General features: G+C 40.2%; 1 protein-coding gene across 1 annotated transcript; it reads left to right on the top strand.

Moving 5' to 3' along the window:
• Nucleotides 1–212: 212 nt before the first annotated feature.
• dicer1 (dicer 1, ribonuclease type III) lies at nucleotides 213–24,842 on the top strand. Its single transcript, XM_084569537.1, has 27 exons — nucleotides 213–2,116; nucleotides 2,437–2,599; nucleotides 2,736–2,866; nucleotides 3,041–3,175; nucleotides 3,287–3,447; nucleotides 3,594–3,762; nucleotides 4,538–5,010; nucleotides 6,119–6,251; nucleotides 6,839–7,081; nucleotides 7,593–7,747; nucleotides 7,891–8,023; nucleotides 8,120–8,195; nucleotides 8,309–8,448; nucleotides 9,901–10,080; nucleotides 12,046–12,259; nucleotides 12,375–12,528; nucleotides 12,662–12,844; nucleotides 13,131–13,236; nucleotides 14,683–14,858; nucleotides 15,062–15,797; nucleotides 17,303–17,455; nucleotides 18,117–18,749; nucleotides 19,282–19,534; nucleotides 20,637–20,905; nucleotides 22,725–22,887; nucleotides 23,056–23,131; nucleotides 24,448–24,842. Exons 1-27 carry the CDS (start codon nucleotides 2,003–2,005, stop codon nucleotides 24,611–24,613), a joined length of 5,688 nt encoding a protein of 1,895 aa, XP_084425663.1. The 5' UTR covers nucleotides 213–2,002; the 3' UTR covers nucleotides 24,614–24,842.
• Nucleotides 24,843–25,099: the final 257 nt, after the last annotated feature.

Raw genomic sequence — 25,099 nt, 5'->3', positions numbered from 1 at the left:
ACACCAACTAAGGACCAAGGGCCGTATTCCTAAAGATTCTTAGCGCAAAGAGTTGCTCCTAGTGGCCAAATTCTAAAAAAATTCTTAGAATCATGATGAAGTTCTCCTCAAAGTAAAAAGTAGAACCTGGTAAAGATAAAAGGTATTCCTAAAGAATCTTACCTTTTAATAGTGCTCCGAAGCTGAGATCTGTTAAGAGCAAGGAGGAGGACTTTTTAAGAGGTTTAGGGGTTTCTTAAGCAGAGGAGAAAATGGCGCAAAGGAGGCATTTATCTGTTTTGCTATATTTTCCCATGCCTGCTTCTCTGCTTGTAGTGTAACATTGGGGCCAAATGTACTTCTCATAACACTTATTTATGCTCAGTGACTAATTAAGCCAGAAGCAAATGCTGTTCCTCTTCAGTTGGGTTTCCTACTTCTTTTCTTCTCCATTGCTGTTGGGTTTGTGGAAGATTTGAATGCCAACCAACACTGCTTCCTATAGGCCGGTTAGCAATCACAGAAACTGATGAAAGCTGAGCCATTTTACCCATGTTAATACCAAATGGATGAAGTGCAAAAATTACCAGCATGGTAAATGAATGTGAGCAAATAAATAGAACTATCAGCATGTGAATACTGTGCAAGTGGGCCTGAGTTTTCACACATTTTGTAGGATCATTTTAAAAGTATAGCTTACTATTTATTTAACAGAGATTTTCTTTTTGGGTAAAATATTATTTATAATTACACGGTCTTCATAGAGATTAGTTTCTATGATTAAGTCTATTTATTTGACGGTCCATTCTATGCCCATTATTATTAAAAGTGTATTTTTATCTAGCTTTTAGGATCAACCAATCTCACCTTTTGAAATGATGACTCATACCTAGCAACGGGGTCAGCCACACCTCCTCACTAAGATAAGAGTTTCTGTCCATTCCTAGAGTTCTCTGAGAATGTTCTGGAATCATTCCTAAGCTAAGACTCCTTGCAAGGCTAAATTAGGAGCTCTCTGAGAGGATTCTCAGAATCTTTAGGAATACGACCCCAGGAGTCTACTTAGGCCGAATATTAAAGAATGTACGAATTGGAATTAAGATTTTTTTTTAAAATGAAATACTGTAATCCAATCTCGACCTAATTCATGAACTAGTTTTTCAGCCTCACTTTAAGACAGAATGTTCCTAATTTTGACAGTACTGTGCAGGTGAAAGAAGGCAGTCCTTCTTGACTTCTTTTACATATGGTTTAAAAGCATGTACTGGTCAAATAAAACTCCAAGGTTCCTCACAGTAGTACTGGAGGTCACAAGGAATTCCAGCCAGAGTAGCTATATTATTACATAATGAATAATATAAATGTGCTAAGTTCTCTTGCCTACTAAGAGAACTTAGCACATTTGTCCACATAGGGACTGAGGATCTTCCAGGAATTGTAATGCCATTTTCCAAGAGTATTGATTGGGCAGTAGCGGTCCTTTTATAATGTGTGGATTGGTTATCTTAAACATAAGCAGATGGTAAGAAGCAAACCAGCTTTTTGACACTGACATCCAGGATTAAACCTGAAGTTACATAAAATTCATTTTCAATAATCTAGGCCACAAAAAACGCTCCAAATGGGCTGTTCTAAACGTCGACTAACTAATTTTATGATCTAATCAAGTGACTCTTCCACTCTAAACAACCTATTATATAGCTCAAAATGACATCAGTCAAACAACATTGTATGTTTATCATGCATCAATTCAATCAGTTACCTGCTCTAGAAAGTCTTGTTGGTGGTGGATGCGTGGCAGGTGATTGTGTGTGGCTAAGGAGTTACTTTTCACTGCTGACAGTGCTGGTCTCTTTTTTGCTTTCTGAATGAACAGTTTCAATAGATATATTTGTCATCATGAGTACATTAACACAATATTCTCATCTCCACTACCAGTGAATGTCTGACAAGGAGAATAATGAAATGAGATAAAGTGAACAACTGGAGGAACCCAGCCCCCTCACCTCCACTTCTTTGAAGAATGGCAGGCCTACAGCTTGTCACCCCTGCCACTTCACCTATGGGGCCTTTCTTTGGTCTGCCATGGCAGCAGGAGGCTATCCATGACAACATATATACACCTAGGAAATATCAGGCAAGGAGGATGTGTTTATACCTTATATGTTATTTTTGTGATGTAAAAAAATGAAACAAAGATAAATCATATCTTGCAATTTTAGTGTAAAGAAGCCAAAGGGACATATTTCCAAAAAGCTAAAAATAAAGCGAACACATACTTTTACAGTATAAGGCCAGGCAGTCTAATGTGGTTTATCTATTTTATCAATTTTTTTTTTTAATACAGGGGTGTGCAGAATTATTATATCTTATGTGTGTAGTGTGCATAGTGAACATTTTTAGTTCATGCTTTGTATTACCAGCCCACTTTCTAAAAATCCCAAACTTTCTTTATAGGTAGAACTTCTTGAAGCAGCTCTTGAACACAATACTATTGTCTGCTTGAATACTGGCTCAGGGAAGACCTTTATTGCAGTACTTCTAACAAAAGAGCTCTCCCACCAAATCCGTGGAAATTACCAAGAAAAGGCAAAGCGGACTGTATTTCTGGTGGACACAGGTACCTTCAGTATACTTTTATTTCCTTTCATTTTTTTTATTGCATCTGCAAATTTCTATTCTAGTCTATAGTACATGAAATACTTTAACATGATTCAGTTAAGTATTTGTCTGTGTCTCTGATTTACGTTGTCCAGTGTCATCTGTAGTTCAGCAAGCAGCTGCAGTCAGGACTCACTCTGACCTCCAGGTGGGAGAGTACACAAATTTGGAGGACACACTGGCATGGACTGACCATCAATGGAGTCAAAAGATAATTGAGAATCAGGTCTGCTCACTATTTGTTATTATAGTTTTCTCTAATAAGTTAAAACTAGGTCCAAGGTCCAATCCTGTGACTGTTTCTTTAACATTGTCACTTCAAAATGGGGCTAAATAATAATGTACTCACTGTTGAAAATATTTTCTTCCTTTCTGTAATTCTACACTTTCTTTCATATAGGTACTGGTCATGACTTGCCACATATTCCTGCATGTTCTGAGGAATAAAATCTTACCGCTATCTAAAATCAACTTGGTGGTGTTTGATGATTGTCACTTGGCCATCACAAACCACCCCTACTGTGAGATAATGAAGGTGAGATTACGGTCTCAAAATATAATTATATTTTGATTTATTCGAAAATAAAGTTTTGCTTGTCTTGCAAATAAATTGTGAATGACCACAGCGTCCTCTCTATGTGTACAGCTGTTTGAGGGCAGCTCAAGCGGTCCTCGTGTTCTCGGTCTCACAGCTTCCATTCTGAATGGGAAATGTGACCCATCTGAACTTGAGCAGAAGATCCAGAATTTAGAGAGAATTCTGAGGAGCAATGCTGAAACTGCTACTGACCTTGTGGTTCTGGACAGGTACTAAAACCCAATTTTTGGTTTAAGACATGGAGCAGTTTCTCTAAAACTGAGATGGGGAAAAAAAACGTTTCTAAAAGATAAATGACTGGCAAGCCAGTAATAATGATCCATATAACACACCTGTACAATGTGTTATATTTCAGATATGCCTCTCAGCCAAGAGAAGTGGTGCTGGAATGTGGCCCCTACCTGGATAAGAGTGGCCTCTCCTCGCGTTTGCAGGCAGAGCTGGATGAAGCTCTCCAATTCCTGAACGACTGTAACATATCTGCTCAGAGAGAGGACCGTGATCCCACATTCATCTCCAAGCAGGTTATTTGCATTTTAGTTTTTTTATTTATTATTGGATTATGTAAAAGTTTCCCTTTTCTTTATGCCATTTTGTGTTCATATATATATCAATAGCCCTGTGATAGAGTGTTGACCTGTACATGTCACATGCCACGATGTTAGCTGGGGTAAGCTCCAGGCCCCCTCTCCAAGGATACATAGTTATAGATGATGGATGTTTGAATAAACTGAATACCAAAAATCTGAATTTTAAAGTGAAGTCTGTGCACTAGGACAAAATATTTGAAGTAGAACTTGAGTTATGGGCCTGTACAGTATGTGACGAGCTATGTGCAAATGTACATTACTAATTGCACACTATCCAAACATTATTGACCAATGCCCATTTATAGTAAAGCTGTGAAGCTCCAACCTGCAAGGGTGTATAGCAAATTAGGTATTGTATGGATAATGTTGAAATTCTAAAAAGCAATAAGACTTTAGACCTTTGTAGTTTGACTAATGTTGCTTTGTGACTGCTGACTGAGCAGCTGTTTACCAGTTTCCCATGAACAGGCAAAACTGGCCACATGTGTTAGCCAGTTGTAAGCTCTGTTTGCCAACTCTCCTTTGTCCGACCACTTTTTCTTCTTTATCTTTACTGACTCTTTATAATTACTGCTGGTACCTAGTGCCTGCTTACTGTGTAAATGAACACTGTAGAAGGCAGGAAAAAAGCTTCCTGAAGGTGAATGTGAAAAAGCATTCACACCAGTAGAACAATTCAGTCTGTGAATGTTGTCCTTGTCCTCTACAGGTCCTAAGCGACTGCCAGGCTGTGCTGCAGGTGCTGGGGCCTTGGTGTGCCGATAAGGCAGCGGGCATCATGGTGCGTGAGCTGCAGAAGTACATCAAACACGAGCAGGAGGAGCTCAGTCGCAAGTTCCTGCTCTTCACAGACACCTTCTTACGGAAAGTGCATGCCCTCTGTGAGGAGCACTTCTCCCCTGCATCCCTGGACCTCAAGTTTGTAACACCAAAGGTTCTCCGACTGCTGGAGATCTTGCACGAATACAAGCCGTTTGAACGCCAGCAGTTTGAGAGCGTGGAGTGGTACAACAACCGGAACCAGGACAACTATGTGTCCTGGAGTGACTCAGAGGACGAAGATGAGGATGAGGAAATGGAGGCCAAAGAGAGGCCTGAAGCCAACTTTCCTTCGCCTTTCACCAACATTCTGTGTGGGATCATCTTTGTGGAGAGGCGTTACACAGCTGTTGTCCTCAATCGGTAGGCACTTGTCTTAATATCTGCTTGTCCTATGCTGTACTTTATTTATGCATACTGGAAATAATCCGATTTTCTATAAGAGCTCCATCTTTTAATTCTTGACTCATCTGATCAGCTGTTATAGAGGTGGCGATCAAATTATTTAAGTGGGATATTGGCCGATAAGTATCGGTGGCCAACTGATTGAAGCACCTTATAATTTTCTCTGGACAGCTAAATCTGTTGGTTGGATGTAGTAACCATAGTCATATCTGGTGCAAACTAAATCCAGCTTTTTATGAGCAGAACCCTTTACTAACTGTGAAGTATGGTACTTTAATGTTATAGTTTGGGCTTGCCTCATTGCCTCGGGAACTGGGTAGCTAGCAGTCATTAATTCAAACATGAGTTCATCAGCATGTCAAAGAGTGCTTGAAGGTAAGTGCTGAGGTGAACTAGAAGTTGACCTTTCAATTGGATAATGACCTGAGCACACTAGCAAATCCACCAAGGAATGGGCCAAAAAAAGAAATTGAGAGTTATTTGTGCATGGGACAATGGTCAAAAATTCACCAAGCCACTGGTGGACAGTTGCATGAGACACCCACAATTTCTGCTTAAAAGGTCCATGTAGTTGTAGTTTTATTTTCCACAGAACAACATTTCACATTGGGCGGCTGTGGCTCAGTGGGTAAAATGGGTTGTCCACACTAGCGGTTCAATCCCTGCAAAATGCTACGTGCCGAAGTGTCTTTAAGCAAGACACTGAAGCCCCAGTTGTGAGCACTGGCGTGTGAATGCGTGAGCGAATGGGTAGATGTGTCTGTGACTGTAAAGTGCTTTGAATACCAATAGGTAGAAATGCACTATTTAAAACAAGACCATTTATTGTTGTTTTTTTTTTCTTTCTTTTCTTTGAAAACTAAATGTGCTTGCGTTGTTAAGTTTAACAACTTTATCCATGGGAAATGCTAACGAATGCAACATATGTCGACAAAGCCAAGAATTTCCACTGTTGGATGTAATTACTTTTTAGAGTGTATTTTTTAAGAATATAATGAGCTCAGAGAAACTCTAACATGCTGTTGAAAGTTATTATGGACACACAGCATCTCTGTTCCTTCCACAGTCTTATCAAGGAGGCAGGGAAGGCTGACCAAGAGCTCGCTTACATCAGCAGCAACTTCATCACCGGCCACAGCATTGGCAAGAACCAGCCACGGAACAAACAGATGGAGGTGGAATTCAGAAAACAAGAGGAGGTACACATCATGTGGAAATGTTAGACCCTGAACAGCTGCCTGTCATTCTGCCACCATTATACACTGTCTACACAAGATGCTAGATGATGTGTGACTCTGTGTGAAGTCTTTTAAACCATGTACCAATGCTTCTTTAACGTCATTTTAAGTCCATGAAAATATTTAGAATAATTCTGCTTGTTGAAGGGGCAGCTCAGAACTATGCTTAATGTAATGGCTAATGATGTCAGTTGCCGTTAATTGTAATAGTGCTTTAGCAAGGTTGTTGCAAGACATTGATATGTGTTCTTTACAGCATTTACAAGGTTGATGTGAAATGTGTGTTTGACTTGGAATTTTTATTTACTACCCCATCCAAACATGCTGAGATTGGTAACCTGTTCAGACACAGTAACTTGTTAGCATTAAGAAGATATCTAAAAAAGAAGTCATACTAAACATAAAAGAAAACAGCAGTGCTGAAATTGTGAAAATAAACGTATATCGGAACTCTATGAATCTCGTACTAAATATTCAGTTATATTTGTCAAAGCAGATATCATATTTCAGGCATCAAAGACTCAACACTGTTCTCATCTTCTTCATAGGTCCTCCGCAAATTCCGGGCTCATGAGACCAACCTACTGATCGCCACCAGCATTGTTGAGGAAGGTGTTGATATTCCAAAGTGTAACCTGGTGGTACGCTTTGACCTGCCTACAGAGTACAGGTCCTATGTCCAGTCCAAGGGGAGGGCTAGGGCGCCTGTCTCAAACTACATCATGCTGTCTGACACTGAGAGGACCAAAGCCTTTGAGGAAGATCTCACCACCTACAAGGCCATAGAGAAGGTAAGTACCTAATTTTCTTCACTGAGGCTGTCAGCTTCAAGCTTCAGATCACAACTTGAAGTTCCACATTTGTGTTTGTGTGTAATTTGTTTAAGAGATTCCTACAAGCTACAAGCAACAAACTAAACGTTGTCTCCTTTTAATTTATTGAATGGATTACATTTATTAAATGTCTGATCTGATCTGTGACGGGCTCAGTCACTGAATGAGAAAGCAACAGTTTTTGAGCATGCTAAAAAAATGAGTGTGCCACAATTTTGTCCACTTGTTGTGTTGCTGTATGTATCACATCAATGTGACCTGGTCCCTACATAAAATACATCTGGATATGATGGTTGGTGTAGAAAAATACCCTGCCACACACTTCTTGTGCTTCATAATTTACTGTAAAGACGGATTACTTTTTGTATTAATTAATACATCCCGTATCCCTTTTTATTATGTTATATATAATAAGTGTGTTATACCCTTATATAGAGGTACTGATTAAGATCTCTTGTATTTTAAACAGATCTTGAGGAATAAGTGTTCCAAGTCAGTGGAGGTGAGTGAGTTTGAAGTGGAACAGGTACTGGACGATGACAACATCCTACCGCCCTATGTTCTTCGATCGGAGGACGGAGGTCCCCGGGTCACCATCAATACAGCTATTGGACACATAAACAGGTAATTTTCCTACTTCATCATTTCTGTGCTCAGATATTTGTCTTGAATTCTTTTATTTCATAAAGACACAAAGCAACAACCAACCACACAAAAACAAATATTTGTTTTCATATAAAAAAAGTTATTTTCATTCCTGTGCTCAGGTATTGTGCGCGGCTCCCCAGTGACCCTTTCACACACCTAGCACCCAAATGTAAAACTTTGGAGATGGGGGATGGATGCTTTCAGGCCACACTGTACTTACCCATAAACTCCCCTCTGCGAGTTCCTGTTAAGGTGAGGAACAACATCTCTCATTTTAAGAGATGTGGCTATGTTTATACCCTACAGCATTATACCCTAATGCATTGTGATATGTCACTGTCTATACAGGGTCCTGTAATGAACTGTGCCAGACTGGCAGAAAAAGCTGTTGCACTTGTATGCTGTGAGAAACTCCACAAAATGGGTAAAATCAGGATTTAAATTTTGCAGATTCATAAGGAATACTTCCTGTCTGTTTGTGTGGACCTTTTCCCTGTCTGTATTTTTATTCGTTTATTTTTTTTTCTTTCCTTCCAGGTGAGCTGGATGATCACCTGATGCCTGTTGGTAAGGAGACAGTAAAGTATGAGGAGGAACTGGACCTTCACGATGAGGAGGAGACCAGTGTCCCAGGTCGGCCTGGCTCTACCAAGAGGAGGCAATGCTACCCTAAAGCCGTAAGTCTTTGTTGTAATTATTCCAACTAGAACTCAGTGACACCCAAGGGATGCTTTTAGAGCACTTTTCCACCATTTTGTAGTTGACATTACAATGTTTTTAGTAGGGCTGAACGATTTGGGAAAATAATCTAATTGCGATTTTTTTTTCCCCAATATTGCAATTGAATATGCAATATATATATTTTTTTTATTTTATCCTCTTTTTTCCCCCCAACAAAACATAATGAATGATTTCAATATGAACAACGCAATATTAGATACATTTAGTGTAAAATGTTCTTTCCCATAGGCTGGGCCTATTTGTTAGAATTAAATTAAAAGATGTATGACTTGAAATAAATGACATTTTTATTTAACTGCTCATTACAGAAACATCTGTGGCTTTGCCACTGTGCATTTAAAGGGTTAGGGTTAGGGTTAGGGTTATTTCTAGCATAAAATATCATCGTTTACTCACCAATATCACTTTTGTTTCATTTTCACTTGTTCAGGAGATAATTAGATCAGCGTATACCCATATAGCGGGAGTGGTCAGGGCATCGAAACGCAGCCTCTAAATAACACATTATCTGCAGTGAAACTCGTTCATTCCGCCAATACTTTGTTATGATACGCTAGTGCTATTCCCCGCTGAGTCCGGTCCGGAGTTACGTGTTAACATCATCCGGTGTCTGTAGATTGACCTACAAACCCCGGATGATGTCTTCTGACCTCCGAGCGGCGCGCGCACCCGCTACGGTCGGCTTGTTTACCTGTAATTTGCTACTGCTATGGTTCGTCCACAACCTCAGAGTCAGACAAATATTCAGCCATGTTGCAAAAAACTAGCAGTAGCAAATTACAGGTAAACAAGCCGACCGTCGCGGGTGCGCGTGCCGCTCAGAGACATCGTCCAGGTCAGAAGCTTATCATCCGCGTCACTCGCGTCACGTGACCACCTTGTAATCGCGCAAGCTGCGGTTAGAAAATCGCGTTTTATCATATCGCGATATTATCGCAAATGCAATTAATCGTTCAGCCCTAGTTTTTAGTGACTTTAACTTGATTTACAAGGTTGAACCCAAAGCAAAAGCATGAGATACTGACAGCTGAATTATTTAATTAATGTGATTTAATTTGACTGTGCAAAAAATCAACTGTGGTGTGGCTCTGTCCATAACACAATATAACTAATACCAAAACATTACTTTATCTATGCTATGGACCAAACAACCAAATGTCACTTACTGTGTACTCTCAGCAGCAGTCTGATCGAGCTATCAAAAAGTCCTTTTCAAGTGTTTAAAATATTTTTACAGTGGCTTGATTAATTTTTATTGAATCCTTAAATGTGGCATAGAAATAATCTCTTGAAGCATCAGTAATCAATCAACACGAGTCTAGTGTATCACCAGAATTACTTCAGTTCCGATGTGCATGTTTTTCATACCCGTCGTCTGTCCTCTTCAGATACCACAATGTCTACGGGGTAGTTATGCTGTACTGGAGCAGACCTACTACTTGTATGTGATTGGGATGGTCCTCACCACTCCTCTCCCTGATGAACTCAACTTCCGGAGACGGAAGCTCTACCCGCCAGAGGACACCACCAGGTGCTTCGGCATCCTGACTGCCAAACCCATACCTCGAGTATGTTGTCTCTTTATCTGACTTCTCTGTTCATCTAAAATCCTATTTGTGTCATTGTTACATATCAGAAGTGCCGTTCAGTACAGTTTTTATGAATATCAAAAGATTTTAGGGGCCCTGTGGATCAGCCGGTTCACCAGCCTCATAATCTGATGATGTAGATCAGGGGTCGGCAACCTTTGTGACATGGAGTGCCAGTTTGAAATTGCCATTATCAACAATAACGATCAAAGTTAAATTATGACACAAAACACAAAAACATACCTTGAAATTTATTCCATCCATATAGAGCACATCCAGTCATAGCCAAAACTGAGACCACAGTGCAACTGTATTATATCCGTATATCATTACAAAGCGGCCATAACAGTACCATATCTGTTATATCATAACAAAACACCAGTAACAGTACCATATCTGTTATATCATAACAAAACACCAATAATAGTACTATATCTGTGTTATATCATAACAAAATAGCGCTGAGGCAACATCAAATTAACAGATGCCTACCAAATAGTCAGTGTGATCCCTGGCCCTGCTTTGCTTGGCTGAGCTTTGTGATCTGGGGCTTGCAGTTAGTTACTCTGAGTTGCAAACATGCCTCAGAGTGCTCTGTTATGTTGTGTGTTTCACAGCTGACTTTCTCAGGTGCAGATGCCCAACGATCTTGCACTGGTGTGGCTTCTAACTGTTTTCTGAGCTCTGCAAACTTCGTCACCCACAGTGTTGAGCTCTTCAGCTCAATCAGCTGCATTTCTATGTTGTCTGTATCCATCCGGTCAATCAGAATAGCATCCAAATCATGTCCATCAAATCTGTCGGGCTTGATCAAGAAAGAGAACATTGGTCCATACCCTTTAAAATCCACAAATCGCATTGTGAACCATGTCACGCATGTACGTGGTCATTTCAGTGGTTCTGATGTTGCAGTGGGACGACAGCCCTCTCGGCTGTCCGAAGTAGCAGAAAGTGGAGATGGAAGTGTCATCTGAGAATACTGCCAGTTTCCCGACAAAAGCCATCCATGTCCAAAACAGTTTGTCCTGCACCTTGCAGTCTGAGATTGAGCCCGTTCAGGTGTCCCGTAATATCCGCGAGAAACATGTTTCACAATCCACTTCTCATCGTCCAGTTCTGGATATCTTTGCCACCGTGGCCATAACTTCATTGAGATCCGAATTTCACATTTTTGCACACAGATTTTCTTGATGTATTATGCCATGGAGTTTCATGATGGGGTAGCCAACTTTTTCTTCAATCAGTTTGACAGCTCCACTTACCCAATGTTAATCCCTTTTTACTCAAAATGTTCAGTTAATGCAACCGAGAAAAGCCTCCTTAACAAATTTGCCATCCATAAACGGCAATGCTTGCTTCTGTCCTGTGATTTTTAGCAATGGTAAGAACTTTGAGGGAGCTGGCTTGTTTATCATACCAGGACACAGCATGTTTAATTTACTCTGCTTTGTATGCTTGGTGTTTGAAAATCTTCTTGTGCTTTGTCTCAAAATGCCGTTTAACACTTGACGTTCGGCACACAACATTCTCACTACATGAAGTGCACACAGCATGGTCTTTCAAAATAACCAAACCAAACTCTTGTGTCCACGAGGACTGGAATGCCCTAGTTTTGGCCTTTTTAGCAGCCGGCGTTGCCATTGTTGACAACATCTGTTATGTGCGAGTCTCTGGGAATGTGGGTGGGACCGCGGCTACAGCGCAGCAGAGAATGTGGACGGAAGGTGTCACTCAGACCCAAGAAATCAGGCTACACATAAAGCGACGATCGTCATAACATTGAGAGGTGCCACCTTGCTGGTGCTTATGCCACGGGGTGCCACCCGAGGCACGAGTGCCAAAGATTGCCGACACCTGCTATAGACCTCACCTCACTAGCACAAGTTTGATGACTAAGTTTTTATTAATTCTGACATTTCACCAAAGTAATTTCCTTCTGTCCAGATCCCACATTTCCCTGTGTACACTCGCTCGGGTGAAGTGACCATCTCCATTGAACTGCAGAAGTCAGGGTTTACGCTCACTGCATCACAGCTCGACCTCATCACCCGCCTGCACCAGTACATCTTCTCCCACATCCTCCGCCTGGAAAAACCTGCACTGGAGTTCAAGCCCACGCTGGCTGACTCGGCTTACTGCGTTCTACCTCTTAATGTTGGTGAGTAAAGTCAAACTTGGTCCATTGAGATGGTTTTATTTTCCAGATTTATGGAACATTCTTTTTTCATTCTCTTTTTATTATGCTCTCTCTGCTACTTAACTGGCTTGTTTAGTTGGGGACTCTGACACGCTAGATATGGACTTTAAGTTCATGGAGGACATCGAGAAGTCTGAAGCCCGCACTGGCATTCCTACCACTCAGTACACAAAGCAGAACCCCTTCATTTTCAAGTTGGAGGACTACCAGGATGCTGTTATCATTCCAAGGTACCACTGCACCAAATAGATTTACTAGAGTGATTTTTACTGAAAATTACTCTGCAAGACCAGCTTTATTGTGTATGAATTATGCTGATGTATCAGGAACAAACTGACATGGAAATGTCCTGCTCCTCTCTAGGTATCGCAATTTCGACCAGCCTCATCGCTTCTATGTTGCTGATGTGTACACAGACTTGACACCACTCAGCAAATTTCCATCGCCAGAGTATGAGACATTTGCTGAGTACTACAAAACCAAGTACAACCTGGACCTGTCCAACCTAAACCAGCCACTCCTGGATGTAGACCACACCTCCTCCAGGTCAGTTGCTCAAGTACTATAATTATATGTAGCTGTATAGGAATTTGCTTTTTTTTTTTTTTTTTATTACACAAATAAAAATTTTCACATGGGAAGTTCTTTTTATTATTTAGTGTTTAACCTCAGAAAATAATAGATTAATCAGCTGAAAAAATAATTGTTTGTTGCAGCCCTAGTGACGACCAATATTACCTGGTTGTTGTGCTCCAATCCTGCAGACTTTATAGGCTACATGACTTTTTGAATTGTTAAAGTTGTGGGGTTTTCTTGTCTTGTCTTCTCTCAGACTAAACTTGTTAACCCCTCGACACCTGAACCAGAAGGGCAAAGCCCTGCCACTCAGCAGTGCAGAGAAGCGGAAGGCCAAATGGGAGAGTCTTCAGAACAAACAGGTAATGAGAATAAGTACTCTGATACCTTATCTCAGATTGTTGGCGAATGTCTGGTCCTTGTTTTCTGTTAATACTCATGTTAATACACTGTGGCCAATTGAACAGTGTGTGGATTTGTGTGTGGAGACTGTTACACCACTTCTTTTTTTTTTTTTTTTTTTTTTTTTTTTTTAAAGCCTGAGCAAATTTTTTGAGGTCAGCCCAGTGTTGATGTTGATGATATTTTTGGACCCAATTATTGCTATTCCAATCACTTCCATGGCCACAGGTGTATAAAATGTGTACCTAGGCATGCAGACTGCTTCTACAAACATTTGTGAAAGAATGGGTCACTCTCAGGAGCGCAGTGAATTCCAGCATGGGACTGTGATAGGATGCCACCTGTGCAGCAAGTCCAGTCATGAAATTTCCTCGCTCCTAAATATTCCACAGTCAACTGTCAGTGGTATTATAACAAAGTGGGAGTGATTGGGAATGACAGCAACTCAGCCACAATGTGGCAGGCCACGTAAAATGATAGAGCGGGGTCAGAAGATGGCGCGCAGTGGTCGGCAACTTTCTGCAATGTCAGTCGCTACAGACCTCCAAACTTCATGTGGCCTTCAGATTAGCCCAAGCACAGTGTGTAGAGATCTTCATGGAATTGGTTTCCATGGCCGACCAGCTGCATCCAAGCCATACATCACTAAGTGCAATGCAAAGTGTTGATTGCAGTGGTGTAAAGCATGCCGCCACTGTCTAGAGCAGTTGAGACATGGCAATCTGATGGGCGAATCTGGGTTTGGCGGTTGCCAGGAGAACGGTACTTGTCTGACTGCATTGTGCCATGTCTGAAGTTTGGTGGAGAGGGCATTATGGTGTGGGGTTGGTTTTCAGGAGCTGGGCATGGCCCCTTAGTTCTAGTGAAAGGAACTCTGAATGCTTCAGCATACCAAAAGATTTTTTGACAATTCCATGCTCCAAGCATGAACAGTTTGCATGGCCCTTTCCTGTTCCAACATGACTGCGCACCAGTGCACAAAGCAAGGTCCATAAAGACGTGGATGAGCGAGTTTGGTGTGGAAGAACTTGACTGAAGTAATAATGAGTCCTGACCTCAACCCGATAGAACACCTTTGGGATGAATTAGAGCGAAGACTGTGAGCCAGGTCCAACATCAGTGTCTGACCTCACAAATGCGCTTCTGGAAGAATGGTAAACACACTTCTAAACCTTGTGGAAAGGCTTTCCAGAAGAGTTGACGGTGTTATAGCTCCAAACCCTATGGATTAAGAGTGGGACATTACTAAGTTCATATGTGTGTAAAGGCAGATGAGCGAATACGTTTGGCAATATAGTGCAGCCATTGTGAAGTACATGGAGAGAGCTACTCAGTTAATCATCCATAAATGTACCTCTGGTCAAAATGTATGTACCATTTAGTTCTGATTCCATCCATTCCATCAGATCCTGGTTCCGGAGCTGTGTGCCATCCACCCAATACCGGCCTCCCTGTGGAGGAAAGCAGTGTGTCTACCCAGCATCCTCTACCGCCTCCACTGCCTGCTGACTGCTGAGGAACTTAGAGCCCAGACTGCCAGTGAAGCTGGAGTGGGAACCCAAATTCTCCCCCCTAATTTCAGGTTTCTGCTGCATACAAAACACAGCATACAACACATGTCAAGACTAGCTACATCCTTGGCACAAAAAATAGTTATTTCCTTTCTCTAGGATTTGTAATTGTCTCTGAGTTTGTGTGTCTCTGACAATGTGTGCAAACTTACCCAAAACAGTTTCCCTAAATTCTCATATCTATAAATATATATATATTCCCTGTTTGTGGCAGATATCCAAACTTGGACTTTGGCTGGAAGAGATCTATTGACAGCAAAACGTTCATCTCCTGTCCTGAGTCCTGCAGCGAGGATGTTGATTGTCATTGTAAGCACCAAGAGACTGTAACCCCTGATCTACGTCCGGGAGCACATCCCAGTAATGATCACTCTTCCTTGCACACGCAGGGGCCATTCACAGCCCTTGATCCTGGAGATGTCTCCTGCACCAGAAACATAACTAATGGCACTGTCATTGTTACTGACTTTGACGATGACAGCCACCAAGACAAGCACCTTCACCAACCTGACAATTGCCAACACCCTGAATCAATACAAACCACTACCTCAGTTCCTGTGCAGCCCACTCACAGCTTGAAGAAGTCGAGTTCCAGTCCTCCACAGCCTAGTGATGAATGTACACCAGGGAGGACCTCAGACCACACAAATAAAGCTACCTCAGTCTGCAACCGGGCAGCCACGGGTCCCAACACTCCCACAGCACCTTCTTCTGATTTCGCTGCTGGCCTCCAGCAAAGATCCCAAGCAGGAGACTCCCCCAGGAGCCTAGGACCTAACCCAGGCCTCATCCTGCAGGCTTTGACCCTATCAAATGCCAGTGATGGCTTCAACCTGGAGCGTCTGGAAATGCTTGGCGACTCCTTCCTAAAGCATGCCATTACAACATACCTGTTCTGTACCTACCCTGATGCTCATGAAGGGCGACTCAGCTACATGCGCAGCAAAAAGGTAAGACACACCTTACTCATCACTTACTGGTACGACATTACAGGGGGCATGACCACTGTAGTCATAATAGACTGTATCTATCAAAGCTGAAGTTTTCAATACCTTTTTAAAAATACAATGTCAATCTGTTGTACAAATGTCTAAAAAGCTACTTTACTTTTTGGTTTTTTGGTTACTTTTGAACCTAGAAACACCAGTGGCAAGAACAATTTCTGTTCAGTACCTTTCCAGGGTTTCCGCGGAGTCATAAAAAGTCTTAAAAAGTCTTAAATTTGATAATGCCAATTTAAGGCCTTAAAAAGTCTTAAATACGAGCATATTTTGCGTTTTGGTCTTAAATTACATTTTGTCAAGTCTTAAATCCTTACATCCATTTACCGCTTCATTCGCCCCCCCCCCCCCCCCCCCCCCCGACTGTTTCAGTGCTCGAAAATAGCACACCTGGGGCATGACAAGGATCCGTGATATATAATGTGTTGAACGTGCGCAGTAAATTCTGACGGCCTGAAATCACCACTGGCTCTGTAAAAGTTTCCTCAGTTTTCCTGGCAACTTGGCGGTGTGAAATGTCACGTGACGCCCGGAGCTCTATAGCGGTCTACAGCAATGTGTTTCAAAGCCATTTAATTCCATTGAAATACATTACAAAACAATGCATGGCACATTGGATGGAAGAAGTTGGGACATGTCTCAATGCACGTTAAATCACATCTAGAGGGTAGTTCATAGTTGAATGACAATCCATTTTGTAATTCTGGGTCTCTGATTTTTCTTATTTTTTGTACTTCGAGTAGGTCTTAAATTTAACCTATAATGGTCTTAAAAAAGTCTTAAAAAGTCTTAAATTTCACTTGCTCAAACCTGCAGAAACCCTGCTTTCAATCATATGACATGATCATCAAAAATGAAGTTGTCTTAGAAAAGTTTAGACCCTTAAAGGATATTTTTCACATATTGATTCCTGGTAAGAATGTCATTTGGTACTAATAACAAGACAAACATTCATCATAGACTAGATTATGTGTAGTAATCCTCACTCATTTACTTGAGTTCTTTTAATAATAGTGTTATCATAGTGGTTACAGTTTTGGGCAAGAATTTTTTATGAAGGAGCAGCTTAACACCTTCAAACTAATTTACCTTATTTTTATGATTCCTCATGAGTTGCAGAAATGCACACAGAAATGCTCACAGGGATTTTGGTCCATAGTTGTTTGTGAGTAAATTCCCAGTTGCTCCGTATGTACTTGATCAAAATAGGAGAAACCCAACAGATTTTAGAAATCCAAGTCATTAGACATGTATCTACTAACTTGTTCAGTGATGCAAGTAGTTAAAACAGCTGCAACGTTAAAATTAATAATTTAATATACTATAATAAAATATGTCCTTTCAGTATTTTAAGTATAGTTTACAATGTTGTATTGCTACTTTTACTGAATTAACCGATTTTAGGTTACATCTGTATGAGTGGCTTGTGTCCTGATGATCTCCCTATTGTCCAGGTGAGCAACTGCAACCTCTACCGTCTTGGGAAAAAGAAAGGACTTCCAAGCAGGATGGTTGTGTCTATCTTTGACCCTCCCGTTAACTGGCTGCCTCCTGGATACCAGGTCAACCAGGACAAAAGCAGCACCGACAAACTGGATTCAGAGGAGGTCAGTGGATTTCCTGCTATTCTTGAGTGTCACTATGGATTGCTTGATTGAGTCTGTTAATCATGTCTCTTTGTATCTTTCCATGACATGTTTCTCACTTATAACATCTTTGTAAGGCTGGTTTAGAGTTTGTGATGAAAATTTGATTAAAATTATTTTACTTTGCAAAAGGCCTTTCACAGTGCATGGTAATGTTAATTGATGAATCCACTCAGGTCTGTTATGGGTATGGTCAGTGTAATGATGTTTTCAGGCCACTAGAGGGCAGTGGACCACCTTGTCTGGTGACATATGGCAATGATGTGTTTGGATTTGGATTTTAGGTCCTGCAGCTCTTAACACTAAATTCAACTCTTGCATCCCATATTATGTTAAAAAAAATGCTAATACACTGGTAGATCATTATCCTTGCATAACACTGGTTAGAAAAAAGGCTCCAAATGCCTTCAAATGTATGCAAATGTAGCAAAAATAAAGCTGGCAACTTATGTAGATATGATTTAAAATGTGTTTTCTATTATCACACTATACCTACATAGTCATTGAACATCGTGCTGAAATTGCACGAAAAGCAAGACATTTCATTTCCCTGATTATTAATCTAGCCTATAAACAATGCTGTATGTCAGTACTTTACTAACTTTTTGTGTCCATCATCAAGGCTAAGGATGATTTTCTGGCCAATGGTCAGTCTGGGAATGATTATGATGAGGATGATGAGGAAGGGGAGGACGTGGATGAAGATGGTGAGCTGATTTTGAAGGATGAGCCAAAGGATGAAGTCAACATGGAGGATGATCTGGAGTACTACAAGGAGCACATCAGGTTCATTGACAGCATGTTGTTGGGATCGGGTGCCTTTGGTAAGAAGATCTCTCTTAGCACCTTCCCTCCCTCGCTGACATCAGCCTCGGGATCTTCCCCTTCCATGGAGTCTCCGTATGAATGGAAGGCCCCCAAGAAGCCCCACAATCCCACAGCCCACTACCCCTCGGAGCAGGTGACAAGTGGACCCTCAGCTGATGAGTTTGACTACAGCTCATGGGACGCCATGTGCTACCTGGACCCTAGCAAGGCTGGAGAGGAGGATGACTTTGTGGTGGGTTTTTGGAATCCGTCGGAAGAGAACTGTGGTACTGAGCTCGGCAAGCAGTCCATCTCCTATGACTTGCACACAGAGCAGTGCATTGCAGACAAAAGCATTGCTGACTGTGTGGAGGCTCTGCTGGGTTGCTACCTGACAAGTTGTGGAGAGCGAGCTGCCCAGATGTTCCTCTGCTCACTGGGCCTCAAGGTGAGCTAGAGAGTCCCACACTGTTCTATCTCTAGGTTTCAACAGGTCAGAATACAGCACAGTAAATTAAGAAAACTAGAATAAATGAATGAAGAAACATAAAGTTTCCATGCATGTGTTGGAACTACACATTTCTTTCTACTACGTTCTACGTACTACGTTTTAAATCTTGTATAAGTAGGCGAATTTTGAACTTCAGAGACTCTGCCCCCCTATTTTAATGGATAAAAAAAATATACTTTAAGATAAGAGAAAAATAAATCAAAAAAACAAGACCGCATCTCTGTGCTTGCACACATGACAGTAGTGCAAATGTTGATGGAAATGTTATTCCCATTAAAAGAGGGACACAGACCTCCCTGCTCAATTTGACTTGTCTGCTTAAAAATAATGGGCTGCAAGCTCTACAGTTGAGAGAACCATTCAGCAAAGGATTTAACTACTAAATAAACATTTTAAAGAATGTGATATTTTTAAGAATGTGTTAAAAGTATCAACAAGGGTTTACTAAAGTATTTTTTTATGACTACAGGTGTTACCCTTGGAGAGAGAGATCCTGACAGAAGAAGTGGTACAGAGCCGTCAGACCACCACTGACCTGTGCTATGGCTGGCTGAAGATCCCGCCCCGATGCATGCTAGATCATCCAGATGCAGAGCAAACTCTCAACCACCTCATCTCTGGCTTTGAGAACTTTGAAAAAAAGATAAATTACACCTTTCAGAACAAGGCTTACCTGTTGCAAGCCTTTACCCACGCTTCCTACCATTACAACACCATTACAGGTGAGATGAAACCTCATAGCATAAGGACTTTTGATGTAGTTTTTTTGTACTGTAAACAATATTTATAATATTTTTTAGGTATTTGTAGTTGTTCCTCTTCACAGAGTGTTTGTCAATCTGTAATATCTGATTCACCGGGGAAAAAGTATTAGTTTTGAATAAATAATGAAAACTGATGTTGAGACATATGGCTGTAATATGCAAATTGGTTAATCATTTTGATATGTCATCAAGATTATATGGTTTATAATCTTAAAAGTTAAGAATTTCAAAATGGTTATATTTGTTATTCATTATTTCCCCTTTTTTATAGTTGATTGGTGTATCTTATCATCGGCTCTTTGCTGTTTACTAACTGGATATTTACATTAGAACTGGATGCTCTACACAAACCAGTTCTTGAATATGTGTTAAATTTATGGCAACTAACTTGCAACGAGAGCTGTTTGGAGCTGATTATACCAACCGACAAAACTAGTTTGTTAATGTGTCCTTCTTGCTTCACAAGTGGAGTTTTAGGACAACTGTGCATGCTAATGTTTATTGTAGGGATTTCTGCTAATTGATCACTTATCCGCACAATCAGCAATTGTGGTTGTGTCACATAGCTTTTGAAGGCACTGTAAAAACGTTCTCCTGTTTTGTGTTTAAAACCGTACTAATTCTAAAACGCATAACAAAGTCAAATGTTTAATTTCAGACTTTTGGAGATTGTCATTCACTCCAGTATAAACAAATAAGCTTCCATAAATTTGTTTGGAAACCAAATCCAGAACTTCTTTAAGAATCATTAGGTTTTTAAGTTTTCTGCAGTTACAGTTGACTGAACTTCCATGGGTACTAGATAGTAGAAACGAACCTAAATGGGTAGACTAAAACATCCAGCAGCCCACAAATCTAATAACAAACTATTGGCAGAGATGACTTTTTATAGAGACATACCAAACAGTCTTGATTTGATTTGCTTCTTTGGAATCTCCATCACAGCATGTAGCGAGGCAGTAACTTTCGCTTTTTTAAAAGTTTTTCTTTAATAGTGCAGTAGTTTCAGTTTTCTAAATCTCTATAATTGCACTTAGTTGTTCCTTTACTTTTTCCTCAGATTGTTACCAGAGACTGGAGTTTCTTGGTGATGCAATTCTAGACTACCTCATAACAAAGCACCTTTATGAAGACCCACGGCAGCACTCTCCTGGAGTGCTGACTGACCTGCGCTCAGCACTCGTCAACAACACCATCTTTGCCTCTCTGGCCGTTAAGTATGACTACCACAAGTACTTCAAGGCCATCTCGCCCGAGCTTTTCCACGTTATTGATGACTTTGTGCAGTTTCAGCTGGAGAAGAATGAGATGCAAGGCATGGACTCTGAGGTACGTCCTGTTTCTGTAAAGAACATATCTAGTATCCGTACTGAACAACAAAGCCCTGTAGGAAGAAACCTAATCTTTATTGTAGTTTTTCCCCCCTAAATAATATTCAATATTCAAAAAAGATCAGCCTGAATAACAAGACTGCCAGCTTCTAAAAATCAGTTTCATATTCCAGTGATTTCACCACTGAAGAGAAAATGCATTTGGATTTAATTTGCCAGGAAATGGTTATCTTGGCTCTAGATCTCCTCTCATTCAGCTTGAGATATACTTTTAGCCTCAGAGACGGTAGAAAAAATACACAAACATACTCCAAAAACAGCTGAAAAAAATAAGGAAATGTCCACTGGACTGCTCATGGAATGGGTATTTCAGGCAAAAAATACTGTTTAGTATTCACTGGGCACTGTCCAGCCTTTCTTTGAAATCTTGCATGCAAATTCCACATCCCAATGAAGGAAAATTGTATACTTACTTGTTTATTTCTATGTAGCAAGGTGTTGGAGTGGTTAGTATCACAACAATCTGCTTAATACATTGTGGAAGCTGATAATTGTTTTCATCTAGTTTCTGGAACATACCTGAGTGACAGCAATGCTAACATGGGAATGTTTGCTCTGCATGTATGTAATTCATCTGGGGACAGGAAAAGAAAGCCAGTCAGTACGTTTACAGGCCCACTAATAGTCCACTCCTTTTGTCAAATCTGTGTCCAAACAATATTTAACGGTTTCAGCTGAACAAAATTGTAGTTGGACAACATATTATATAATGAACTCCTTGTAAGTAGGTCCTGAAATTGTTTTTGTTTTATTTTGTTATTGCTTATGTGTCTGAAAAACTAGGCTTTAAATCTAGAAAAAATGAAACTGTTTTGTCAAATGGTGTTACTGATTAGCATGCTTTAGTTAAAAAGAATAAAATACGAGCCACATAAATATGATGAAAAGTCGAAATAAAACACAGCTGTTTGTTCCACTCTGCCGGGGTGTAATTTGAAATTAGAGAAGCTATTCTTTCCATTGATACCAAGCATCATATAGATTGCACTAAAGGGCTGGCTAGCTAAGAAGCTGTAATTCAGCTTCTTAGCTGAAGCCAGCTTGTCAATATTTCATGAAATCCAAAAACAACTGACGTGAAATTGATATTATTTTTTATTATCTCTATTTTTTTTTATCAACAGTTCTACATCAAATATGCACCACATGGTGACTTCTGACTTAATCTGATCCCTGTGTTAAAATTTTGTACATGTATATTTGTTTCCATCTAGTGGGCAAATGGTGATACTGCAAACAACAAACGCAGTGCCACTGTTTTCTACTCCCAGAGAGCTTTACAGCAGTATTCCTTGGTGGCTCATTTCTTACATGCACGATGTAGAACTTTAGCAATTTCAGTATTTTTGTTGATCATATAATGTGCACATTGATTCAAGATTCTTCATTGTCAAATACTATTCAACATCATTAATGACATTCTTTGTGCTTGGTGCCAACTCAACTTCACAGAAACAAAATAGATTAAATCAGTGTTTTTCAACCTTTCTTGAGCCAAGGTACATTTTTTTTCATTGAAAAAATCACAAGGCACACCACCAACCGAAAATGTTAAAAAAAAAAAAATGAAACTCTGTAGCCTATGTTAACAATATAAAGTCATTCTCGTCAAAGTGTCTTGAATAGCAATCAAATAAACACAAAGAAAAAAGTCTTGAAATGAAATGGATGGAATAGAAAAAAAATAAATAAATACACAGGGTCAGTTGATTTACATGCATATTATTCTAACAATCTTTGTGTGTCTTTACTCCCAGCTGCGACGCTCTGAAGAAGATGAGGAGAAGGAGGAGGACATTGAAGTCCCTAAGGCCATGGGAGATATCTTTGAGTCTCTAGCTGGAGCAATTTACATGGACAGTGGGATGTCATTGGAGACTGTGTGGCAGGTGTATTATCCAATGATGAGGCCGCTTATTGGTAAGGAAGAGTGAAAGCACAATTATTTACATGCATTTATTTAATGCCAGTTATAATAAACTGCTCATGCAGTGACCATATAGCTTTGTCAGTTGTGTGGACGACATAGTAAAGAATAATTTATAATGCCATTTTGCTTATCACTTTCCATCCCCTCACCACTTGCAGAGAAATTTTCTGCCAATGTGCCACGCTCACCTGTGAGAGAGCTGCTCGAAATGGAACCAGAAACTGCCAAGTTCAGGTACGCATTCAACAGCTTCTGTCATTATATTCATTATAGATCTTACAGTCATAGGTTGAATCATATATACATTTTCTTTTTCCATTTTGGACACAAAGAATTGCCACCCCCAGTCGGAAGCATTCCTGCTGCCCATTCAGTCAGTTGTATGGTGTCAAGAAATAGCACTTTGTTCACTAAAACACACTTGCACAATGTGGTACATTACAAAGCAGTGTTGTATTTTCCCAGATTTGGGCTAGAGTGGGTTCTGAAGTGTAAGTACTTGCCACCCACCAAATGCGTAGTTGTGATTAAAATTCATTCAAAATCATAAACCCAGACATTTCAGTGTTTCCCATACAATAATACTATGGAGGCTCACCAGGGTCAGATTTGCATCGCCACGGTCTCATAACGAATCTGAAATATTTTTGTGCGTTTTAAACAACATTGTGCTTGCGTTATTTTTTTTCTATTGCTGCTGAAAGCATCCCAGACCCTCCACACACAGCTTATGTTTAGTTTTCCTGTATATAAACTGCACAGGACTGCACTATATTATTATTAACTTATTATTAATTTGCATCTTAATTTGCATATTATTATGATTTCCTGTTGTGGGAGCCACATCTCAAAACAATCAATCGCTATTACATGCAGTAACGCAGCAAATATTGTGAATGGACTGGGACCACAGATTCGTTGTTTTACACTGTAAGCCTAGCAGCCAAGAAAATCAGTGTCGCAGTGCCCTGACATTTTTCCACAGAAGCACTACAGCCCACCATGTTTTGACTTTGAAGTAAGAGATGCTAAACTTTCCAGACTCAATTTTAAAAAAGTGGAATACAATATGTGGAATACATGAAATAGAAAAGTGTAATACTAAAAAGGCACTGGAAGGGCTCAGGTCATCAGAATCAAAAAAAACAAAAACAAGATACGTATAGAACTGTGGGCTATGTCTTTTCCTAGTACACCTCCCATTTAGGTTAAATTTATGAATATAAACCATATCAAAGAATGTTATAGAGAACAAACTCAATACATGGGGAGTTGGGAATTCAGAGTTTTATTGCAACAAAACCAAAGCACTGCCTTTTTGAATTTTATGAATTTGAATGTGTAGTAAATCTAAGGATTTACTCACTGTTTCACATGGACTGAACAATTTACGTATTTGTTTAAATTCTGAAAATGACAATACGACTTTATGTCATTTGTTTGTGGAAACTGTTTTAACAAAGATGAAGTGTTTGCCTGTTCAAATATGTAGAAAAAGTTTGAGGGTCCGAAACCCTTTAACCTCTCCTCTGTCTCCTCTGTTTCTACAGCCCTGCAGAAAGAACATATGATGGCAAGGTCCGGGTGACGGTTGAGGTCGTCGGTAAGGGCAAGTTTAAAGGAGTTGGCCGCAGCTACCGAATCGCCAAGTCAGCGGCGGCACGACGAGCTCTGCGCAGCCTCAAAGCCAATCAACCTCAGGTTCAAAACAACTGAGCTCTCAGCATTAGCAAGTAAGCTATTGATGCTAGGAGGAAAATCGTTGTCAGTTTCCCAACACATTGCAATGCTAGCCCTGTATTTTCAGCCTTTGACGGCACAAACAAGGCAGCCAGGGAACACTGTGTGGAGACACAACAAAAAAAAAAGCAGACTGGTCTCAACAGATTTCACATTAGATATTTTATCTTTTTTCTTCCTTTTTTTTTTGCGGAAAACACAATCCTTACTTTCCCTCTGCTTTGTGTAATCACATGAGTGCTTTATTAACGTCTAGCTAAGTGTTTTTTTTTTTTCTTTCTTTCTTTGTTAAAAAAAAAAAAAGGTCAGGTCACAGTGCCAATTCCTCAGTTTTTTCTTTTTTTGTGTGTTTTTGTCTGAGATGAGGCTTATGCTTACTTTTTAGTATTAGATTGTACATAGTTCGAGCAAAGGTGTAAATCAAAGTATTTAGGAAGAAAAACCAGAAAACGCTAAACTCCT

Source organism: Chelon labrosus, assembly GCF_963514085.1.
Source record: "Chelon labrosus genome assembly, chromosome: 20".
In the NCBI taxonomy this organism is placed as follows: domain Eukaryota; kingdom Metazoa; phylum Chordata; class Actinopteri; order Mugiliformes; family Mugilidae; genus Chelon; species Chelon labrosus.
Note: the sequence above shows the minus strand (reverse complement) of the source record. Positions and strands in the feature narration are given on the sequence as shown.